Below are 23,383 nucleotides of genomic sequence, written 5' to 3' on the forward strand. Positions count from 1 at the left end.
TTATTTATTTATTTAAAAAACCTTTATTGTTGAAAGTATCACATATGTCTTCCCCTCCCCTCCATTGGCTCCTTCTAGCCCACCCCTGCCCTAAGCCATGTTTTTTATTTCCTGCATCTCCCAACTCATCCCTCTTGCTGTCCACCATACCCAAGTGGCCGGGGACAGGCATGGTGCTGGTGGTTAATAGCAACGGTGCCACCAGCGCCGTTAACCGAGCACCTGCTTTCTGCCAGGCGCCGAGCAGGCACTGCCGAATGATCCCGCCACCCCCGCCTCGCAGATGCGAGAGGGGCCCCCGGCCCCGGCCCCAGTGGGGCCCCTCGCTGGAGCTGGGCGGGATGCGGAGCCCAGCTGGGAGGCAAAGGTTCCAGCCGCGCCGCCCACACCAGCGACAGCTCCTCCAAGGGCAGACAGAGCAGCAGGAATCGCGGCTCGGGACGCCTAGTGGCTTCAGTTAGTGATTCACTTCCCACGTGTCCGGGGGCGGCGGCCAGCGAGCGAGGGGTCCGGGGCAGGGGCGGCGGCGGCCCACGTCAGGCGCTTTGTTCTCCTGCCCGCCCCCGGGCCCAACCTGCTCGCAGGCGGAGGCTCGGCCTTCTCTTTTTTCCCCTTGGAAGGGGGGGTGCGCGGCGGCCTGCTGTGCCCAGTGCCCGCGCGCCCCTCCCTCCCGTCTGCGCGGTTCCCGGCATCTTGACCCCAGGAGGGCCCTCGTGGGGTCAAAAGAGCAGCCCCGTCCCCTCGGGCCATTCCGCCGCCCTCGCCCGGCCGCCCGCCCGCCGGCTGGCCGCTGAGTCACCGCTTCCACAGGAGCGGGCTCCGATTTCCTGCCCCCTCTCCCACTCTCCGTCATTAATATTGGGGACGGTTCAGCTGGAGGCGAGGCGAGCTCAGCAGGTCCAGGAGGTCCGCCCCTCTCTGGGGCCCCCCATCATCTCCTTCCAGGCTTCTGTCTTCTGAGCTGGCCTAGGGACTCCAAGGGCGCCCCCAAATCCACCTGTCCCGACTTTGCCAGGGGCAGGTCCCCTGTTGGCCTGGGCTCAGACCGGAGACCCTCACTCTCTCTGGCTCCCGCAGGGGAACCCTGGGCCCGGGGCTGTTCTGCTGTCAGACTCCCCGGCCAGCCAGGCCTCAGGCCCTGCACTCCCCTCCTTCCCTCGCCCGGCCTCTGGCCTGGCCTCAGACCTTCACAGGGATCACTACCCCCGCTCTCCCTGGGGTCCCTGCTCAGGCTGCAGCGCCAGGCCTGTCCCCACGGCCCACCCTCAGCTTTCTAAAGCACCAGGGGTCAGTCTCCCCTGCCCTCCAGCCCAGCCCAGTTCAGAGCCTGTCCCTGGGTCCTCACCACCGACTGGAGGAAGGCCGCACTCCCTGGGGGGGCTCCGGGACCTCAGACACATGCTACGGACAGGGCTCTGCCAGCCTGCACCCCCTGCAGGCTTGGTACAGGCGGTACCCTCTCCTGGGGCTGCCTTGCCCTCTGCCCTCTGCCCTGGGTCCTGGCTCATCCCCAGCAGCCTCTAGCTTCACTGACCCCTCAGTCACCCGCCCACCTGGGAGCCCACAGCCCCCCCCACAGCCCTCCGTTATCTGCTCACCTGGGAGTGACGTCAGGCCTACACTCTGCCGAGGGCCCATTCTGGATCCTCCCCTCTGGGTTCCATTCACCTGCCCCAAAGTCTGCAAGGGCCCCAGGGAAATGGAAATATGGTTATTGCTTTCTGAGGCTTCACTCTTGCCCTGTAGCCAGAGTTACCCACATCTGGCCAGGGAGTCCACGTGCCCGGACCTGGCTGAGCCTCAGTGTCCTCACCTGGGAAATGGGAACGATAATGCTGGCGCTTAGAGGCATTGACTTATTAAATGTCAGTTCCCTTCCACGCAGTCACTCCTTCCCCTGTGGGCGCCCTGGGCCTCAGCCTGGGCTCTGGCGCCTTTGCCATGGCTCAACAGGACAGCTTTCTTGGGCGGTCTTGACCCTGGGGGCCAGCCTGGCCACAGCTGGGCACATCACTGAGCCCCTAACACAGCCTTTCGGGTACTCCAGGCCCTTGGCCGTAGCTGCTCTCTCTGCTGCCTCGTACCAGACATGTGCCCAAGCCCTGCCCGAGCCCCTGCCTGCTCAGGCAGCCCCTCCCCTCCTCTCCTCCTCTGCACCCCACATCCATCTGGCCCAGGAGGTCTGCTTCCTTTCATTCCACAAATAGTTGTTGAGTGTGGTGCATTATGTACTAGGCTTTCCCCCCATCTCTGGAGACAGATGAGAAAAAAAAAGGTGTGTTTTTTCCCTCATCTGTCCCCTCCTGTGTGATCACTCTTTGGGATAGCATAGGGCCCCAGACTGGGGGAGGAGGGGGTGGGAGGATGGTCCCTGCCCACCACCACCTCTCTGTGAAGACTGCTTTGGTTGTGACTGAAAGCCAATTCAAACTGCCTTCAGCGAAGAAAGGAAAATTCTGCCTGTGTAACTGAAAACATCCAGAGGGTTGTTCTAGTTTCAAATAAGCCTGGATCTAGGGGCCACATGACGTCACCAGGATTCAGTCTTCACATCAGGACTCCAGTCTGGGTAGAAGGAGGCTGGAGGTGGCAGGGGGGGAGGGAGGGATGATCAAATTCCAGAACACCGAGGTTCTGGGATGAGACAGTCACACTCGAGATCCTGCTGCTGTGCCTTGTCTGAGCCAGTGGAGTCAGCATTGCTGGGGGGAGCCCAGCCACAGGTGTCTCTGAACCTCAGCAGGCAATAGCGGGGTCACAGAGGTCATCAGGAGCAGGGGCGAGGTCAGCCCAGGTGCGGCTGCGTGGGCGTCTTATCTGTGCCTGAGTTCCTGGTGGGGAATATGTGACCACCGCAGGCTCCATGGCCACTCCCAGGGGCTCCCAGACTCTGGGGTGTTGAGAATTTTAGCCCAAAGCCCAGCTCCCCAACCCTCTAAGCAAACCCAGGCGTGAGTGAGCACATGTGCCAGGCACGGTGCTGGGCCCTGCACATCCTAGAGCTTGCTTCGTGCTGATGTGGCTGTGTGGGCCTGGGGACGGGAGGGGTTTTGAGGGCAGTGCCCAGGCTGCCCTACCCTCCCTCCTTGTGGGTGTGTCTGGAACCGGACGGAGGAGAAGCGAGCCGCAGTGGCAAATGCAGGTTCAAATCCTGGCTCTGCCATTTATAAGCTCCACGACCTTGGATAAGCCCTGTTGCCTCTTTGAACTGTTTCCTTCTACCAGGTAGAGTCTGACTCGGTGGGTTAAGGGGATTAAATGAAATAATGGATGTGGAATTGTCTGGCCCATGGTTGACAATTACTAAATGCTGAACGGATGAGTTAGGGAGATGGAGTGGGCCAGGCACAGCGCTCTGCTCCTCTGCCGGCTCCTCTCCCCTTCCCGGCACATCCCCAGGAGGGGCCTCTCCTCGCTCATGACTCTCTGGGGGACATGGGGAAGGGATCCAGGAGGCAGAGTCTATTTTCTTTTGGAGGGAAACCCTTTCCTGTGCCGCCCCTACCATCTCTACCCCAGCAGAACTCCCATCCGTCCAACCACGAGAGCTCTGGGCAGCCCTGTCCGGGGTTAAGGCCTGTGCTGAGCCATGAGAATAGCCGAGCAGCAGCCCCGCCCTCCTGACGCTCTTGGGCTGATGGGCAGGCAGGTAGGGAATTGCTCTGTTGGGGGGCGGGAGGAGAAACGGGTGCCGAGGCGGGTCTAGAAGATGGAGTATGTGAATCCAATACAGCTTGATGCTTGAATGGAATCTTGAAGGAAGAGGCAGAAAAATACCCAGGGAGGAAGGTGGCAGTCAGGGAAGGCCTCCCAGAGGAGGCAGCTACTGAACTGAGCTTTGAAGAACGAGAGCCGTTTTCCAGGCAGGCTTTCTAGGGTGGGGAAGCAGCATGGCGTGGCTTTTGTTCATTTGCTCTGACTGTTCCATCGAGACCGGCCAAGGGACCTGGACTCAGGTTGGATAGGCAGCTTCCAGAATTATTCATGGGGGACTCAGAGCCCAGAGACCACTCCCATCTCCCCCCCACCCCCTTGCACATATGCTCTGGCTTCCCTCGCTGCTCAGCCCACCCTTCTGTCTCCCGGGTCCTGCGTGTGTCTCCCAGCCCCGCCCCTGCCTGCCCTGCCGCCTCCTCGAAAGATCTCGTCCTCCAGAGAATGTTTTCTTGCCCTGCCTGTCCCTTTCTGCAAAGTTCAGCACTTTGCGGCGCCCAGGCGTGCCCTCCGCTCAAAGGTGAACGTTCCTGGAAGCTCCAGCCTGTTTTCCACTTCAAACAAAAGGCTGGAACTCGCACCTCCGTCTCCACGCACAGCCAGACCGCTGGGCTTCCAACTTGGCCAGGCATCCGTCCGTAACGAGGAGTGGGCCCGGCCTGAATTTGGAGATGTTCGCTGGAAACTCCAGGCTGCTAATTCAGGCCTTCCAGCTCCGTGTGTCCCACTCTTCCCCTGCAAGCGCCTCGGCCGTCTCGGGTGGAGACCGGAGCCTGCCGCCCGCCCCCTTCTGTCCAGACCGGGCCCAAGGAGGGCAGCCAGGCCGTCCAACCACCTGGTCTCCAGCCATAAGTGAGCAGGGCCCTACTGTGCGCCAGGCTCATAAGAGCACCGCTCCTCGCATTTCTGTGACACAGGGGTCCCTGTGTGGCGAGGCCAGGAAGCCGAGGTTTAGCGTGGAATGAACCAACCTGAGGTCGCACCGGGGAGCCTTAGCGTTGACTCGGCTCCTGAGTCCGAATCTCGTGCTGCTCGCCCCGCATAGCCTCCCAGGGAGTCCACGCGTCTGCTCGGGAGCCGGAAGTCTCCGAAGCAAGGGTGCAGGCTCCGGAGTCTGGCCACGCTAAAGCTCTTATTCTGGGAGGCTCTTTCCACCCACCATTGACGCGCAGCACATCCCACATGAAATGTAACCGATCTTGAACGATGACAGTGGCGTTGAGCGGCAGTCGAGCCGCTGACTTCATGTCAGGTTGCCGGCACACCTGCCGGGACTCCTCCCTCCTGCAGGCGCTAGAACACAGCCTCAGCCGGTTCGGAGGACGTGGGGTAACGCTGGCCCACGCAGCCGAGGTGACCGAGCGTCAGGTGCCGCCTGGTCCAGAAGCTCACGGAGGTGGCCGGGCCTTGGTTTCCCCCATTCCCTTCCTCTGGACTCGGCTTCCTCCGCGCTGGCTTTGTTGTCCGGCAGGATTTCCCCTCGTGGTGACCACATGGTTGCCTTCGCTTCAGCCTTCCATGTCCCCCAAGTTGACGTCAGCCTATGTTTTTAGCCATTGCTCACGCAGGGGTCTCGAGGAACACGGGCTGGATGGCTGTGCCACATGGCCAGCCCTGCACCCACCCCAGGAAATCCTGTTTTGATGGGCTACGTCTGGGTCTCTCGTGCTCATAGAGTGTGGGGGTGGGGGGGGGGGCGGTCCTGGCTGCGGGGTAGAGAGTGGGGAAGGGGTGGATGGATTTCTGGGTGACCACAGGAGCCTGTCACGTAACGGTAACGGGGGCCAATACAACACGTGCCCTTCACAGACCCAGGGAGTGACACCGCTGAGGCCAGAGCTTGGGGGAGGCCCTCTCTCCTGTGCTGCCCCCCCGCACCCGCCCGGCCGTTCTCACCTCCCCCCTCTCTCCCCCTGCAGCCCGACGGCACCAGTAAGGAGTGCGTGTTCATCGAGAAGGTCCTGGAGAACAACTACACGGCCCTGATGTCGGCCAAGTACTCCGGCTGGTACGTGGGCTTCACCAAGAAGGGGCGGCCGAGGAAGGGCCCCAAGACCCGGGAGAACCAGCAGGACGTGCACTTCATGAAGCGCTACCCCAAGGGGCAGGCGGAGCTGCAGAAGCCCTTCAAGTACACCACGGTGACCAAGCGGTCCCGGCGGATCCGGCCCACGCACCCCGGCTAGGGGCCGCCCCGGCCGTGCCCACCGTCACAGAGAACTGCACCAGAGGAATATTTTTACACGAAAAAGAAGGAAGAAGCTCTATTTTTGTACATTGTGTTTCAAAGAAGACAAAAACTGAACCAAAACTCTTGGGGGTGGGGTGGGAGGGGGGACGATAAGGATTTCATGGTTGACTTGAAACCCCCGATGACAGAGACTCACGTCACGCAAAGGGACTGTTGTCAACACGCAGGTGCTTGCCTCTCTCAGAACAGACAACTCTACACTCGTCCCCGGAGGAGGACCGGGATGAGGAAAACGACACTCTGAGAAACCAAAGTCCTTTTTCCCAAAGGTTCTGAAAGCAAAAGAAAAAGAAGCAAAGAAAAAAAGAAAAAAAAAAAAGAAGTAGTAAACCGCCCCCCCCTCCCCCAAGGAACTCCCCCTCTTTCCCACTCTCCTGTCCTTGCCCCAAACTCCAACAAAAATCGCTCTCTGGTTTGCAGTCATTTATTTATTGTCCGCTGCAAGCTGTCCCGAGACACCGCGCAGGGAAGGCGTGCCCCTCGGAATTCTCGGCGCCTCGACCTCCGACGACAGACGGCCTCGTCCAATCACGGTGACCCTGCCTTGCTCGCAGCCTGCAGGATGCTGCTATCGACCTTCCGTGACTCACGTGACCTAGCACACCAATGATAAGGGAATATTTTAAAACCAGCTATATTATATATATTATATATATATAAGCTATTTATTTCACCTCTCTGTATATTGCAGTTTCATGAACCAAGTATTACTGCCTCAACCATTAAAAACAATCGACAAATTATTTAAAAAATCCACGAGGCATTGAGTGGTGGCGGGGGGCGGGGGGGGGCGCGGGGGGCGGCCCTTTTGTGTTTCCTTCGTCTTGGTCTGTGGTCTTTGCACTGAGAGCTGGGGCCTTGCTCATTCATTCATTCATTCATTCATTCATTCACTCACTTGCTCACTCACTCACTGGTTCATCCAACACCTGCTATGTTCCTGGCACAGAGAAGGCAGCCTTAAACATAGCAGTTGGCAATCCTGGCCTTCAGAGAGATTACATTCTAATGAGCCATTGGTTCGATGATTGGCTCAGCTGTATGGTCGCATGCATATAGTCTCACACCGTTTACTCAGCATCTCTTACGTGCCAAGGCTCTATTCGAGGCACTGGGATTTATCAAAGAACGCGAGAAAAACAGCCCCGCCCTCAGGGGACTTTTACTTGTCATGTCCATCGCTTCATTCATTGATCTATGGATTCATTTTTCACTATGTATCTCCTAAGTCCTCACTAAGTGCCAGGCACTCTTTTAGGTACTGGGGATTCATCAAAGACCCAAACAGACCAAAAATAAATAAAGAAATAAAAAATCACGCCTCATGGAGCGTGCAGTGGAGGGATTACTCAGCGAGTCATTTGTGGAGTCCACTCCGCTGAACAAGGCAGGGCGGTCCCGCTCTCCCCCGCCTGGTGGTGGAGGAGTCGGGGGGCAGGTCAGTGAGGACCCGGCGTTTCCCTCCTTGGACCCTCACGGGCTGGAGCACAAGGACTCTGTCTGGCCTCGTTGACTCCAGGGCCTGTTCTTCTAGGTCTTCCCCAGGCTCTCCAGAGGCAGCTGAGCAGATTGGGCAGGAAATGGGCTGAGGTGGGTCCTGCTGGGGTCACCTGCCTCCCTTGAAAACTCCCACTGCCAAGACTGGCCCGGAGAGGTCTCCCATGAAGCCCTGAGGAGAGAGGAGGGGACAGGACAGGGGGTACGAGTACCTTCTCTGCAGGGGGTTCCTGGCTGTGGGGGGCTGGCCTGCTTCGGAGCTGTGTCCCCTCTGCAGCCCACGCCCACCTCCCAGCACAGGCCGAGCACACCTGCTGGCTCTGTCCTGGCTCGGCACTGAGGTTCTCTCTTCGTCCCCGGCCCTGTCCCACGTGTCGCGGCCCACTCTTCTGCCGGTCACGGCACATCTCCTTAGGGCAGTGATGGCGAACCTATGACACACGTGTCAGCACTGATGACACGCGGCTGCTGAGGCGGCCGCATGCCGAGGATGAAACATTTGCTGCTCCTGAGGGTGAAACATTTGCGAAATAATGTTTTTTCCTCAAAGTGACACACTACCCGAGTTATGCTCAGTTTTTTGGCGAAGTCTGACACCCCAAGCTCAAAAGGTTGCCCATCACTGCCTTAGGGTTTCAGGGGCACAATCTCATTGTGACCTCAGGCCAACCCGTGAGGAAGGGCCTATCGTTACCCCGATTTCATAGATGGCGCCGAACACAGAAATGTTAAGCCGCTTTCCCACGATGGCAGAGTAAGAAAGTGATGGGGCCGGTATCCAAATCCCCGACTCTCCAGGACTCCAGTCGGTGCCTCTGAGTCAGTGCCTATGGGTGTCAGCCCTCGCTGGGTGCCTCGCATGCAAGCCTAGACGCCCACCAAACACCCCTGTGTGGGACACAGGGCCTCCTGACCGCCACGTCCGGCAGACGAACACATGGGCTCGGAGAGGTCATTGCGGTGCCGTGGCCTCAGTGAGCGGGACCCTGAGCCTGAGCCCCTTGGTGATGGTGACAGTGATGGTGGTGGCTGTTTATGGAGCACCTAGTGTGTGTTCGTTCCATCCACATTCTATTAATTTCATTTAAACAGTGACCCCGTGAGATGGGTGTGTGCTCCGTTTGGAAGTTTTGGTGAAGTGGAATGACCTGCCCAAAAAATTCAGGTTGGAAAATCGTGGATCCAGAATTCCATCAATCGTTCATTCATTCATTCATTCATCCATCCATCCATCCATCCAATAAACGTGTTGAGTTTAGTCTGTGCCACATGCTCTTCCAGGGGTTGAAGGTACAGCAGTGACTTGAGCAGAGCCCCTGCCCTTGTGGACATATATATTCTTGGGAAAGAGCAATAATAAGCCAAGTGGTTATAAAATACAATGCCAAGTAGCAGTAAATCATAGGAAAAATAAAATAGGATGAGGGGGTAGAGGATAAGGGGGCTCCTATTTTAGATCGGGTGGTCAGGCGAGGCCTCTGGAGGGGGGACCCATGCAAACACGGAGGGGATGAGCATTCCAGGCAGAGGGAACAGAGAGTGCTAAGGCCTGGTCGTCTGCCATGGAATAAGGAGGGGGCCAGTGGGGCTCCTGCAGAGTGAACGGGGGCAGGGGCAGAGCTTTTGAGGGTCTCAGAGCATGCCCGGAGCTCTTCGTCGGAGTGAGATCAGATGCTGAGTGTGACACGCCTTACAGGGGCGGCTCTGGCTGCGGGGTGGAGAAGGGCGGGCAGCGTCCAGCCTGGGGCTGCCTGGTGTGAGGTCACACCTGGGCTCTCACCAGCACCCACCGCCTGCCCCCTTCCCCTGTGCATCCTCGGGCCTCCTCCGGCCTCCATTCTCTGCCCACAGGCGGCCGGCACCTCCCATACCCAACACCTTGCCCTTGGTCCCCCAGGGGCCCGTGGCCCGTGGTATTTCCCGTTCCCGCCCCTCGAGATACTCCCTGGCTTTGGAAGATCTGGGACTAACTTGTGTTCACTTTGGACCGAGCTTTCTGGCCATCTCCCGCGCCACGAGCAGCATGTGGCTGACCCGCACAGGGGGCTGGCGGGAGTCCCCCGCCACAGAGGATGTCTTCTTAGGACACGTGCTTGAGGGAGGAGCCCGTGAGCGTTTCCACGGCCCCGCTGAGGAGGGAACCCCAGTCATAACCCACCACTTTTGGAGCCTGTACCAAGCACAATCCTATCGCATCCTCCCACCCAGCCTTTGGGGCGGGCATTTAAAGCCCCGCCTTCTAAGGCAGGCTCAGAGCAGTGGAGTCACTTGCCTGAGGCCACACAGCTAGGAAACAGAGGAGCTGGGGTGTGAACCCAGTTTGCCTGTCCCTAGAGCTGTAGCTCAACCTCAGCTCGGATGCTTGGAGCTCTCAGCCTCTTGTCCAGGGCTTTCCTCTTCCCCCTCAGTCCCCTGGACCTGCCTCGGTGGCCATCGTCTCCCAAGCCATCAGAGGAAGGAGGCAGGGAGTCCCCGTTCCCAGGGGCCTAATGATAGCCCTTCTCCCCTCTGAACCCCCCCTCCCCCAGGACGTCGGTGACACAAGGGTGTGGGGACCTGGGACTAAGGCCCCTGAATCTGTTTCCGGCTTGGCCCCTTTGCCAGCTGCGTGACCTCAGATGCGTCCTATCTTTCCTGTGGGTATTTCTCATCAATCCAATCGTCTTGCCTTATGGGCCGATGCTGCTCAAGAGAGACAGCAGAGCAAATACCTGGGGATTATTCCTGCCCAGCAAGAGCTGGAAGGGACGCACGCGGTGTTTTATCCACTCAGCCTTCTCCCTCCTTCTCCCTTCCCCCTCATCCCTCAGGGAGGTAGCAACAAGGCCTAGAGGAGAGGAGTGACTTGCTCCGGGCACCCTGTGAGTTAGTGACAGAGTCCTAACGTTAGATGACCGATGACTAGTGATGACAGCAATATGACCAGGAGGGGAAGTGGAAAAGGAGGCCAGGTCAGGGAGCCACTTCAGTGACCAGCCAGGTCCCTCTTAGCATCCTTCCCAAATCTGCTTCTCTGACCCCAAGACGCGGAGGGCAGGGCGGAGAGGGCTGAGGTCCCTTTGTCCAGACCCTCACCCTCTGCCCCCCACCCCACAGCGATGCCATGGGAACGAGCGCCAGAAATGAGGAAAGACGGGCTCCTGCCCTAGCATTTCAAGGGGTCCCGCAGGAGAGAATGGGGAGACCGGCCCCTGCATCAGGGAGAGATTTGGGTTTGGATGGGTGGGGAGGACATGACAATGAGGAGAGGCGGTGTCTGGGGTATTCCTGCCAAGCAGGTGAGCTGTGGGGACGGCAAGGGAAGCCAGGCTTTGTGCAGGAAGCCAGGGAGGTGCCCTCGGGCTGCGTGCCCAGCTGGAGCCTAACAAGGCTGGCCTGGGATGCCCGGGGCTTGAAAGCCCCATAAACGGGCAGAACCCTCCCTCTGCAGCCAGCCAGCCGCAGGATTGGGCTTCCAAAGAAACAATGGTGAATTAGGTGTTAAAGATGTGAAGGCTGCTCCCCAACCATGCAATTAGGTAGCAGGTCTGTTACAAACATTAGGCGGGGAGTTGGGGACCAGATGGCGGCCGGCTCACCCTGGCAGTCCTGTCCCAGGACCGCCTGGCTTCCTGGCGGAGGCTCCCAGCTCTGGCGAGGAGGCAGGCGGCAGGTAGGCCGGTGTGTGGCCCCCTGCAGAGCAGGCCGGTAATTAACCAGGCATTCCTCCCCTCCCTCGGGTGGCTCGTGACCTAATTAGCACTTGCTAGAGTTTCTGCCCAGCCCCTCTGCGTGTGGAGGGAGCGGCTCCTGCAAGGAGGCAGCCTCCCGGGCTGACCACTCTGCAGCTGCAGGCCTGTGTCACCCTCTGGGGCTGGTCCGAGGTGCCGGCTGATTGGAAGTGTCGTAGACTTAAGTCTCACTTGCCCGGCCCACGGGGCTCATTGTCTTCTGCTGAGCCCGGGCGTTGCGTGGGCATTTTATCCAGTTCTCTCACAGAATTCTCGCCATCATCCTCTGCGATAGCTATGTTTATCTGTCCTCCCAACGAGGACACTGAGGCTCGGAGAAGGGAGGTCACTGGCTCAAGTTCATCTGTCTGGCTCTCCAAATCCTGCACGTGACCCTTACACCTCAAAGCAGCCCCCCAGGGAGCTGGGCTCACCTGTTGTACACAAGGACAGAGGATCAGAGAGGCAAGGTGACAGGCTCCAAGGCACACAGGTATTGACTAGTGAAGCCAGGATTTGAAACGAGGCCTGTTGGGTTCTAGAATCTTCTCTCGCCACGCCTCCTGACCCTCCACTTCTGTTCATGTGTTACTCCGGATTCTTTGGACAACAAGGGACAGATACACGTGAACACTGACTTAAGCCAATAAGGAAGTTTACTCGAATGACAATATTCAAGATTTGGAAAAGGCATTCTGGGACATGCCCGCCTGGGCGAGGGCGTTCTGCTGCGCTGTCACCATTCGTGGCGACGAGAACGAGCCGGGTGCGCCTCTCTCCATCCTTTCTGGGTCACTGTCTCCGTGGAGTACTTTGCCCAGCTTCAAGGTGGAGGAGGGGAAATGCCCCAAACTTCCTCCAGGCCAACTTGGAGGAAAACCTCTCGTTCTAGGAGGGAAGTTAATGTCTTCTACTTCCTTACACATTTGTGCAGACCTGCAGCGGAACTGTCTCACTTAACTTCTGCAGAGGGATTAGTGGCTCTATAAACCCATTTTTCACTTGGGAGTCAATATCTCATGTATTCATGCTCAGTGTGTAGCTATTGGATTTAGATGAACTGAACTGAGTATGATGTGGATTTTACTGAAAAGGTAAAAATTTCCGAAAATCATTTTAGGGGTTTCATGAGTGAAAAGTGAGTGAAGACCCCACTCTAGTCCAATCCATGCATCTGTACGCTCTATACCCACACGACGTCCCATCCCCTGGACTCGGGCTGCTGGCATGCCTTCCCCAGCTGCGAGCATGGAGGTGCCTCAGATGGTCCTTGGGGGACCCCAAGAGGCAGCCCTTGGGGAGCTCACAGTGGGGTCCTGTGAACAGCGAGAGAGAAGTGTGGAGGCTCAAAAGCTTTGGATGCACAGAAGGCCAGGGGACTGACGGGAGGATCGAGGGGCCAGGAGACTCTGGAAGGCTGAATGGAGTTTAAACTGCAAGGAGGAAGCAGGGAAGGGCAGAGCAGGTGGAAGGAACAGCAGGTACAAAGGTGGAGAGGAACAAAGATCCGAAGGTTTACCACCACAGCCAGAGCTGGGAGGCCCGCGGTGCACTGACGGGAGATGAAGCTGGGAGGGCAGAGAGGTGGTCAAGGCTGTGGCTCTCCCAGGCCCCATGTCTGCACGGCACTCGTGCACTGTGCACATACGTTCATGTTCACACACACCCTGCCCTGCACATGCACAGTCACATCCAACGCTCAGCCGAGTGCTGTACCAGCACGGTGATCGCACAAAGTCATGCCTTCCTTTGCCCCCTTCCTCCCTGCTTGACACATTTGCCGAGTGCCCACTCCATACCGGTTCCTTGGGGATAAAGCAACGAACCTGGCGGTCTCTGTGCCCACGAGTCTTACTGAGGAATCAAACAGCGAACCATCAGCTGTCCTAAGGGGCACAGTGGGCAAGGATTGTACAAAGGGGGAGTCAGAAAGGGCTTCCTGGAGGAAGAGTCACGGCAGCAGAATCCTGATAGAATGAGGAAGCAGGAACAGCAAGAGGTGGGAAGGGGTGAAGCACTGTACGTAGAAGCAGCAGCAGATGCAAAGACCTGGCCAGGAGAGCACATGTCCTGCAGAAAAACAGCTGGGCCAGGGGTGACTTCTGATCTCAGGAGAGGAGCGGCAACTTGTTTGGCAAAAATGGGGGAGGGGAAGTTACTTGGGTTTCTGTTTTGCTAGGGAGGCCGGGGCTGCTTTCGAGTCTGGTGTGGTTCCGTCCTCATCAGCTTTCACCTCCTGATTTCAGCAGCCATTGGCCTGCCTCGGTGGTTCCCAACCGGGTGATTTTGTCTCCTGGGGACACGGCAGTGTGTGGAGATACTCCTGGTTGAAGGGGTAACTGGGGTTCCGCTGTGGCTTCTAGTCCACGGATGCTGCCAGACCACTTACACTGTACAGCAAGCGTGTCAAACTCAAAGGCTAACACGGGCCAAATAAACAAGGTTGAAGTGTATGTGGGCCACAGAAAAACACAAGCTTCAATTTCCATAGAAACGTAGGTTTATTTCGATAAAGACATGCTGAATACAAAGGGCTGAAATAAATGAGTAATCGTTAACATAAAATAATAGAACATTTTAATAAAAAAATTTTGATGTTTACACTGATTACATTTACCTAAGCAACATACATATTCAGTTTTAAGATGTTAACTAAATTTCTGTGACAAATATGGTTTTTTTTTTTAAATAACAAGAACATTATAGAGTTAATGCAGAGTCCTAAGGATACTCTAGTAGTCACTAAGTTTTTCTTAAGCCTTCACTTGAGATGCTGTTATTCCTAGCACAGGTAAGCAGGCAGTCTTTCATAGGCTCAAACACTGGAATCTTTGGTTGCTGCCCATATCAGCTGGCTTGCAAACAAGAAGCCAACCATTTTAAGAATGTTTTAGGTGAACAACTTGCAAAAAACCCCAGGGGTGGATAAACCCTAAGAATGCACAATTGTGAGCATTTACAACCATCACAACTGTGGCTGAAGACTGTTCATGCCGTTCTTCTGAAATGAGATCTCAAAGCAGTCTAGTTCAAAGAAAAAGATTTTAACAAAAAAATTGGCATATGCACAATTTCTCCACCAATTTGTGGTGTCCACCATTTAGTTAACTTTTCCACTTGAAAAAAAATGCAATAGAAAACTGGACACCATGTTTCACTATCTCAGTTAATATTCACAATTACAGCGGCTACAACTCGGGACACAGCAACACCAGTGCTGCCCAGAGCCAGTTCATACTGGAATTAAGTTCTTTACACCAAGTAAATGGTTGTCCACAACCACTGGCTAGTGTACATATGAACTAAAATGTCTAGATTCTGGGAGAAACCAATGCCGCTCCCATCATCTGCACTGCTTCTTCTGTTCCTTCATTTTAGGAACCTGTGGGGGGTTGGGCCTGCTGACCCTGCCCACTGGAAGAGGCTGCCTGCTGTGCGGCTTTCTGCTTTCACATCGTCCAATCAAATGTGTAGTCATACTGGTGGTTCAGGGTTCTGAAAAGCATGTGGAAGAGCTGCCTCAGGTACATGTAATCCGGGGCTTCCTCGAAGCGCAGCCCACGGCAATAGTTTAAGTACATGGCAAATTCTGCAGGAAAGCCCTTACACAAAACTTCCACAGGAGTGGACATCTTCTTCTCACTAATTTTTTCGTATTTTTGTTTCTTTGTGGCAGCCTTTAATCCTTGCCATGGCAGGCTGGTTCTATTAAAATACATCAAAACATACCCTAAGGATTCCATGTCGTCCCGGCGGCTCTGTTCAATGCCAAGATGTGCATTGATGTTAGCATAGCGGGCCGTGCCAGTGAGATCTTTATCTTCTCTGCATGGTGTGTGTTGCCTTGTCCTGTTGTCTCTGTACTTTTTGGCCAAACCAAAATCGATAAGGAATAACTTATTACAGTGACGCCCGATGCCCATTCGGAAGTTATCTGGTTTAATGTCTCTGTGTATAAAGTTCTTTGTATGCACATATTCAATGCTACTGATCATCTGGTCCGCCAGCATCAGGACCGTTTTCATGGTGAACCTTCTCGAACAGAAATTGAAGAGGTCTTCCAGGCTGGGCCCCAGCAGGTCCATGACCAGCACCCTGTAGTCCTTCTCCTGCCCGTACCACCGGATGTGGGGGATGCCCACCCCGCCCTGCAGGATCCTGTAGAGTTTGCTCTCGTACAGCAGCTGCGGGTGCCGGGCCTTCTGAGACTCCAGCTTCACCGCCACCTCCTCGCCGTTGGTGATGTTGATGGCCAGGTAGATGTCCCGGAAGGAGCCGGACCCGATCTTCCGCACCAGTTTGTACTTCCCTCCGACTATGAGCTCGGCCTTGGAGCCGCTGCTGCTCGCCATCGTGGGAGACGAAGGCGGAGGCTGCGGCCCAGCCCCGACACCTGGGAGAGGAGGACGCGGGCCTCTGGGCCGGTCCCCTGAGCTGGGCTGCGGGAACCGAGCACTCGGCTTCCGGCGTCACCGGGCCCCGAGTCCGCCGAGGGGAGCCCGGTGGCCGCCGCCCAGTCGGGTTTCTTTTGGGCAGGCTGCAGTGTAAGCGGGGTTACCCTTACACTGGCCGCCACTGCCTCGCTTCCCGGCGACGTCACGGGCTGGAACAGGGGCGCGGTGAGTTAGGGGGGTGATACCACTGCCGCTGGCTCCCGCCCGGAGGGACCCCCGGTCACTCCGCCGCCGCCATCTTGTCACTCCCGCACGCAGCGACCCCTGTCACTCCGCCGCCGCCATCTTGTCACTCCGGTTCTAGCCGAGGCCAAATGCCCCCAGTCCCCTGGGGGCCGCTTCTTCACCGCGCAGAGCACTCTGGGAAAGTTAATAAAAGTGAATATTTTTTTCACGGCGCAGAGCACTCTGGGGAAGTTAATAAAAGTGAATATTTTTTTCACGGCGCAGAGCACTCTGGGAAAGTTAATAAAAGTGAGTATTTTTTTCTTGAACGTTCACTTACCAGACACTGAATAACTTCACAAATTAGTAAGCGTAACACAAATAAACCTATTTTTCTTTCTTTTTAAAAAACATATATGTGTATATATATTTTAAAAATATATTTTACTGATTTTTTACAGAGAGGAAGGGAGAGGGATAGAGAGTTAGAAACATCGATGAGAGAGAAACATCGATCAGCTGCCTCCTGCTCACTCCGTACTGGGGATGTGCCCGCAACCAAGGTACATGCCCTTGACCGGAATCGAACCTGGGACCCTTCAGTCCGCCGGCCGACTCTCTAGCCACTGAGCCAAACCGGTTAGGAAAAACCTATTTTTCTTGTTCTCTGAAACTGAAATATTCCCTGTTGCGCACACCAAACAAGTCAGTCCAGGACTAATGATGCGGCCTTTGGCTGCTAAAATATTCGCTGCTGGTATTAGTGGAGAGAAATGGTGCGCCTGCGGGTAAGGCGCGTAAGGGAAATGAATGCGACACGATTATAGTCATCAGTCATAAGCCAACATTGTAGTTCGTTATTAATAATTATGTGTAACAGGATATTGTAAAATTAAGCTATGAAATTTTTATTAAAACGATTCTTACATTCCGTTATATTGGCTGGGCCACAAAAATATTCATTGTGGGCTGCATGGGGCCTGTGGGCCGCATGGGGCCTGCGGGCCGCCAGTTTGACATGCCTGCTGTACAGGACGCCCCACGCCAAAGAGGCGCCTGGCCCCAAACATGAACTGTGCTGAGGTTTAAACACCTTGGTTCTCAACCTTCCTAATGCCGCGACCCTTGAATACAGTTCCTCATGTTGTGGTGACCCCCAACCATAAAATTATTTTCGTTGCTACTTCATAACTGTAATTTTGCTACTGTTAATGAATCATAATGTAAATATCTGTGTTTTCCGATGGTCGCGACCCACAGGTTGAGAACCGCTAGCAGGGTCGCCTAAGACCATCCGAAAACACAGATATTTACATTACGATTCATAACAGTAGCAAAATTACAGTTATGAAGTAGCAACGAAAATAATTTTATGGTTGGGAGTCACCACAACATGAGGAACTGTATTCAAGGGTCGAGGCATTAGGAAGGTTGAGAACCACTGGCCTGGATCCTTCTTTCAGGAGGATGGCAAATGACTGAGTTTCTGATTCTCTCATTCCTTCTGCATTTATTGACTGAGACTCTCCCCATCGACGATTCAGTTACTCCAGGAAACAGTTCTTACGGGGGTTCGTACCAAAAAGAGAAGTGCCTGATCCTTTATTGACCCATTTCAGAATAGTTAGCTAACCTGCATCCTCCTAAGACCAATAGATTTTTTTTTTTTTTTTAGTATAATCGTGGGAATTTAAAAAAACTTCTTTCATGTCTTTCAATCCATGGCAGCAATGATTCTTTTTGAAGGTCAAGCCCTTTCATCTTTGGCCAGTGAGGACGCCTTCCGGTGGCCCTTGTCATCATCCCAGGGTCCTGATGGCTTCTTGGCTTCCTGGTGTGACAGGATGCTCCCACCCCCAGCCTGGGACCAGTTCTTTGTCCCGGAGCCCAGAGCCCCGTTCCTGTGAGTGTAGAATGTCAGGGCCGAATGAGGGTTAAAGAGATGATGCACATACAGCTCCAAGCATGGGGCCTGGGACAGAGTAAGGGCTCATTGAATGCTGCGGTGACTTTTGAGAACAGAAATGAACTCCTCCCAGTTGCTTTCCTCAGCCTCTGGTGCTATCTGACACTTGGTGTCTGTACCGCCAGATGCCCCGGGGGGGTGAGGGGGGGGGAGGCTGGGTGAATGAGGGTTCAGGTTGGCCAGGGAGGGCTGGGTGTACGGCTTTGTTGGGCAGAGGGACCTGCCAGCCAAGAGAGCACTAGTCCATTAGGGAGAAGCCAGGTTAAGCCCACAGGAGAGAGGAGCAATTAGTTAATTCAGGAGTCAAGGCCTTGCTTTTGTTTTCATTGTCGATTTTAATCCTTCAGTCACCTTTGACCTAAGCCCTGAGGCAATTAGTGCCTGCTGGGGAAGTGGTGGTGGGTTTGAAGTCCTCGGCCTTCCTCCCCAGGCTGAGTCAATACCTTTGTATTCTATTACAGGTAATTGAGGTAAAAGGGTTTATTTAAGCTAACAAATGATTACTTCCCACAATAGAGCCTGCAACCCAGTTAGTGAATTGGCTCTTCCAGGCATCCTATGTTTTGTCTGCAACCAAAGCCTGTGTTTTATTGACTGCTTTGTCCTCTTCTCTCTTTCCTCCTTGCTCCTGTCTCCTCCTACCCCTCCCCTTGGCCCTTACAATTCAATTCAGTAAATTCAGTGTAACCGGCACTCACAAGGCACCTGTTAGGCAGCCGGGCCCTCAGGTCCCAGTACATCCTGGCCCATCCCAGAGGATCTCCTAGCCTAGTGACAAAAACAGACTTATAAACAGGTAAATTATAAATTACTAGAGGCCCAGTGCACAAAAATCATGCACTGGGGGGCGGGGAGGGTCCCTCAGTCTGGCCTTCACTCTCTCGCAGTCAGGGACCCCTCAGGGGATGTCTGCCTGCCGGCTTAGGCCCGATCCCCTTGGGCAGTCAGACATCCCTCTCGCAGGCAGTCTGGGGCTCTGGCAGTCCAGGACCCCTTGCTCCTTACCACCTGCCTGCAGCAGGGGCGGGAGAGGCTCCGCCACCCCCACTGCGCTTGCCAGCCATGAGCCTGGGTTTTGGCTGAGCAGTAGTCCCCCTATGGGAGTGCACTGACCACCAGGGGGCAGCTCCTGCATTGAGCATCTGCCCCTGGTGGTCAGTGTGCGTCATAGCGACCAGTCATTCCACCATTCGGTCTATTTGCATATTAGGGTTTTATTATATAGGATACTGGGTGTGATAAGTGCAAAGTAATTCAATAAGTCTAGACAAAGAAGGTGGATGGTGTGGAGTGGTCTTGTGCAGAAGAGTCTAGGAGGGGAGCCAAGACTAAGACATTTGAACCATCGAACATGAGGCTTCCATGAACCAAAGAGGGGTTTTATCCATGTGGCCTGAAAGGGTAGTTATTTAAGAGAATGTGTCAGACTTTTCACTACAGAACGCAGATTTGGTTCAAGTCCCCTGCTTCCCTATGGGGTCATGTACTTAAGAAAAACCTTATGTCAGGGAGTCTTGATCCTTCAAAACCAATCATGCTAATTGCATCCCCCTGCAAAGTGATTGGCTTAAGAAGGGGCATGTGACTCTCTTCTGGCCAATGAGCTATAAGGAGAAGTCTGTGGACGCTGGTGATTGGTGGACATGTTTCTAAGGTAGTTTTTTTTTTTTTTTTTTAACTCTTAAAAAATAGACACAAGAAAGTCATGATCCCTTTCCTGAGTCTGGAATTTGGTGAGGATGTGATGGCCAGAGCTGTTGCAGCCTTCTTGCAACCACGAGGCAAACAAGCTGCTGCACTGAGGATGGCAGAGCAAAGAGATGGAAGGAACCTGGGTCCTTGATGCCATTGTTCAGCTGCTGAGTTAAGCCATAAGGGGGCCTTCCTGACTTGAGACTTCTCATCATCTGAAGTAAAAAATGTATTGTATTTAAGTCTCTTTCATTTGCATTTTCTGTTATGTGTTGCTACAAGCTTCCCAACTGGTACAGAAGGAGGTAGAAATTAATGAGTCATGAAGAGAAGGGATACAGCCCCGACGAAGGAGCGGAGAAATAGGAAGTGTACACAGGGTGGGGAGGACGGTCAGTAAGGTCGGTCTAGTTCTGAGAGGTGAGGTCAGATAGGGCTCAGCCAGGTTAGACAACACCCCCTCCCCCCCTCTCTGTCTGCCTCCGTCGGTCCCTCCGTTCCCGTGAGGGGCTTCTTGAGTCAGGCTCCTCTCCAAATGAACCTGTCAGGGAGACGCAACCTTAGCCTGGAGAGAAACTGTTCAACGAGGATTCACTCTGTGCCAGGCCCTGTGCCGGGCTGAAACGCACAAAATACGGTCCCCTGTGAACAGAGCCCCCAGTGAACAGAGCCCCCAGTCCAGGCACAGGGACAAAAACATAAGCCAAGGTTTCTAAACATGTGATCAGTCTCAGGCGAGAGGGTTGTACATGGTTCAGGAGCTAAGATTTAGTTTTTATTGGAGCAGTTATGAGTTTATTTTGATAATCAATCTCTTTGAATGGCAGAAATATAAAGTTTCCTTTTCAGTATATTTAAGCAAAGAAAAAAGGAGTTAATTTAAGGAAAACTAGTTGGTAATATCATAGGCGGTATGTGAATATGGTAAAACTTGTGCAGTGGGCGCGCGCGCGCGCGCATGTGTGTGTGTGTGTGTGTGTGTGTGTGTGATATGTTTGTGCCCAGTCTTTTTTTCCAATCATAGGAGAACAGGTTTCTGTTCTTTTAGAAGTGACTGTTTCTGCATTTTTTTGTGATTTCACTGGGAGACGCTGTGTACATACATGACCTTCCCTACTCCCACCATAGTCAGTCAGTCCCAGATTTTCCCCGAGGATTTTTCAAACCATGAAAAGCCCCTGTCCAGCGGCAGATGCTATGAGACGAGGCTTGGGAGCCACTGTCTTGTTCCTTCCTCTACCAAGGTTCTGAAGTGACGGGGGCAAGCAAAGAGAAGGAGACACAGGAGATACAGCCGATTCTCGTTATGGATGGTAGTTATGTTCTGTAAAGTGGCCACACACTGGTTAGTGACGACTGAAACACGGTTCTTAGGGGAAATACAGGGTTAGGTTCCTGTGAGCCCCGGGTCAGGACATGTTCACCAACGGATCGACACATCATCTTGTTTCATCGGTGTTTCTGTTTCGGCGCCTTATTTAATACATAGTGGATTGTTAACAGTGAACTCACAGCCAGCGGCACTCTAAGTCAGGCCCGAACAAAGCTCATCCAACACATGTTTTCTCCGTGAAGGCACATCCCAGCCCCCGTGAGCTTAGGAACAAGAGAAGGTACTTCAGCACTACACGGGTGGGGGGTGGGGGGGGCGGGGAGAGGAGACCATTTCAACAGTAAAACCACCAACACAAAACTTGAAAACGAGAAAAGCACAAATATATTACAAAAAGGACACTTGTTTACCGTTTTGCTGTAACAAAACGCCGCCTTACTCGACGTCAGCTGGGAGCGTGAGCGTCGGGTGACTCAGACTTTTCACCACTCTGTGCGTGTCCGTGGGTAACTGTGAGAGTTCCACAAATGTTGATTTGGGGTGGCGAAAAAATTTTTAGCAAGCAGGCAAATTCACAAATACAGGACCCATGAAAGATGAGAATCAACTGCAGATAAATTAGATTAGCTCTGGTGGGGTTGAGTCATGGCTCTAGTGGCTTCCCTGCCCTTCTTGTGGTTTGAGTCTTCAGTTTTTGTTTGATTATGTGACACGGTTCAAGGTCGCTTCTACCTCCCGCCTCCTTGTGTTTTACCCTAAGCTGATGCCATTGGAGTTTTCTGTTGCTTGCAACCAAATGAGTTCTGACTTAATTATATACAAAGCCTTTGGCACACAGTAGGTCCTCCGTGAACGAGGGTCCCTTCCTTCCTTCATGGAATGCAGGGTTGGCTAAAGGTAACCAAGGGATGTATATCCTAAGGAGAGACTGTGGTGAGGAGAAGGCAGGCTTTGTAATAAAAAAATAAATAGGGAGAAACATATTTTCAACTCCTTCCCTCAACCCTTAGCAGCGGCAACAATTCCTTGCCATGTTCCAGTACAGATGGAAAAGTCACTGAATTACAAACCCAGTTGCGAGCTATTTTTGGTGGAGTTGTGGTGTGGTGTGTGTAATGTACGCGTTGGGATTCTTGGCCACCGCCTCTGTTTGTATCAGCTGTCAGCAAATCAGAGGCGTTATACACGTTTGTTATAATTCATTACATTAATTAACCACGTTTGAGCACTGGGCGCAGGCCAGAGGGGACGCGGGGGAGGGAGGCCTCCACATTGTTGTGTCTGAACCTCCCGGGTCAGAATTTCCACGGTTTGATGGGCTGCCATGGTCTGCACATGTGTCCCCTGACACGCGGACCTTGATGAAATCATCATGTTTACATCTCTGAATAGTCTCTGAAGATGATGCCCGTGGCGGGACGCCAGAGGCAGAGAGCATCCCAGAACTTGGCTCTGCAGGCCCATCTCTGTACCCAAAAGAGTTTGGAATTACCCTGACGTCCGATACCAAACTGGGCATCCTTCTCTAGCCCGTCCCTCTCTGGCCGGCTCCCTGGGCAGGCTGCCCGGCCTAGGCCTCTGCAGGACAAATAGCGCCGACTGTACCACCCCAAGGGCCAGTGGAGTGGAGCCTTCCTCTCTCTACCTCCCTCATTTCAGTGAATGGTGCCATGGCGCCCCCCGCCTCCCCCTCCAATGCCCCAAGCTGTGGGTAATTCTTGACTTTTTTGCCATATCCAGTCTGTCTCACATCCTGTCGATTTCCCTTTCGTACCATTTCTCAGGTCCTTGCTCTTCAGCCCCATGTCCAACCTTCCAGAGGGATTTTTCTAAAATGCACATAGAAACATGTCCCTCTCCTGTTGAAAGTCCTCCCGGCTTTCACATTGACCTTGGGATTCTCTGTGATGGCTTACAAGGCCCTTCCTGGCCGGGCCCTGCCAATCATTGATTCCCGTCCATCTCCAGGCTGTACTCACCGGTCTCCCTAGCAGTTCTTCCAAGAAGTTCCTTTTGCCCACGTTAGTTTCTGTTTATGCAACCAAAGACCCGACTCCTGCATCAGCAGCAATTCTATTCATTCTGTATGTCAGATTAAGTGCAATTTTGTTTATGTTTTTCAACAAAAATGTCCTATGCTCTTACCATGTTATCAGTAACTGAGCCACTAATTAGAGTTTAGCCACTAGGTCTCTGCTGCTTAGAAACTAGATCCGTAGTGATAGAACTTAAGCAACTTGAACTAACCTTACCTGAAGCTGGTACTAAAAAACTGCCACTGTCTTGAGTCGACAGATTCTTCCTGTGTTGAAGTGTTCTGTGACTTTGCATGTGACGAAGACAATGAATCACAGACGGTTTTTGGACAAAGACAATGCCTGCTTCACCCTGACCCTAACGGTCTTTCAGGCTGGGCTTTTTGTTTGCATTATCCAGGTCTAGTCCCAACCGCTTCCTATCCACCTCGGTGAAGAGAGTAAGTACCCACTGCATATCAGTTACCGTTTATAAAGCACTCTCACGTCCCTTAGCTCATTTAAACCCATCAACAACCCTGGGAAGTGTGTGTAATTGCACCCATTTTACCGATGAGAGAAGAGA

General features: G+C 53.9%; 2 protein-coding genes across 3 annotated transcripts in view; one reads left to right on the forward strand and one right to left on the reverse strand.

The window, feature by feature from the left end:
- FGF18 (fibroblast growth factor 18) overlaps positions 1-6,043 on the forward strand; it is a 32,067-nt gene extending 26,024 nt beyond the window's left edge. For both annotated transcript variants that reach the window (XM_054718141.1, XM_054718142.1), the window contains exon 5: positions 5,634-6,043. In XM_054718141.1, the coding sequence (XP_054574116.1) occupies positions 5,634-5,900 (267 nt within the window). In that variant the 3' untranslated portion in view covers positions 5,901-6,043. The remainder of the gene's footprint in view (positions 1-5,633) is intronic.
- Positions 6,044-14,621: 8,578 nt separating this feature from the next.
- LOC103291620 (casein kinase I-like) lies at positions 14,622-15,524 on the reverse strand. Its single transcript, XM_054718140.1, has one exon. The coding sequence runs from the start codon at positions 15,522-15,524 to the stop codon at positions 14,622-14,624; it is 903 nt and encodes a 300-aa protein (XP_054574115.1).
- Positions 15,525-23,383: the final 7,859 nt, after the last annotated feature.

This window comes from Eptesicus fuscus, chromosome 6 (genome assembly GCF_027574615.1).
Source record: "Eptesicus fuscus isolate TK198812 chromosome 6, DD_ASM_mEF_20220401, whole genome shotgun sequence".
Lineage (NCBI taxonomy): Eukaryota > Metazoa > Chordata > Mammalia > Chiroptera > Vespertilionidae > Eptesicus > Eptesicus fuscus.

Excerpts from the sequence above, each read along its gene's own strand:
- LOC103291620 (XM_054718140.1), bottom strand. The coding sequence starts at position 15,524 with ATGGCGAGCAGCAGCGGCTCCAAGGCCGAGCTCATAGTCGGAGGGAAG.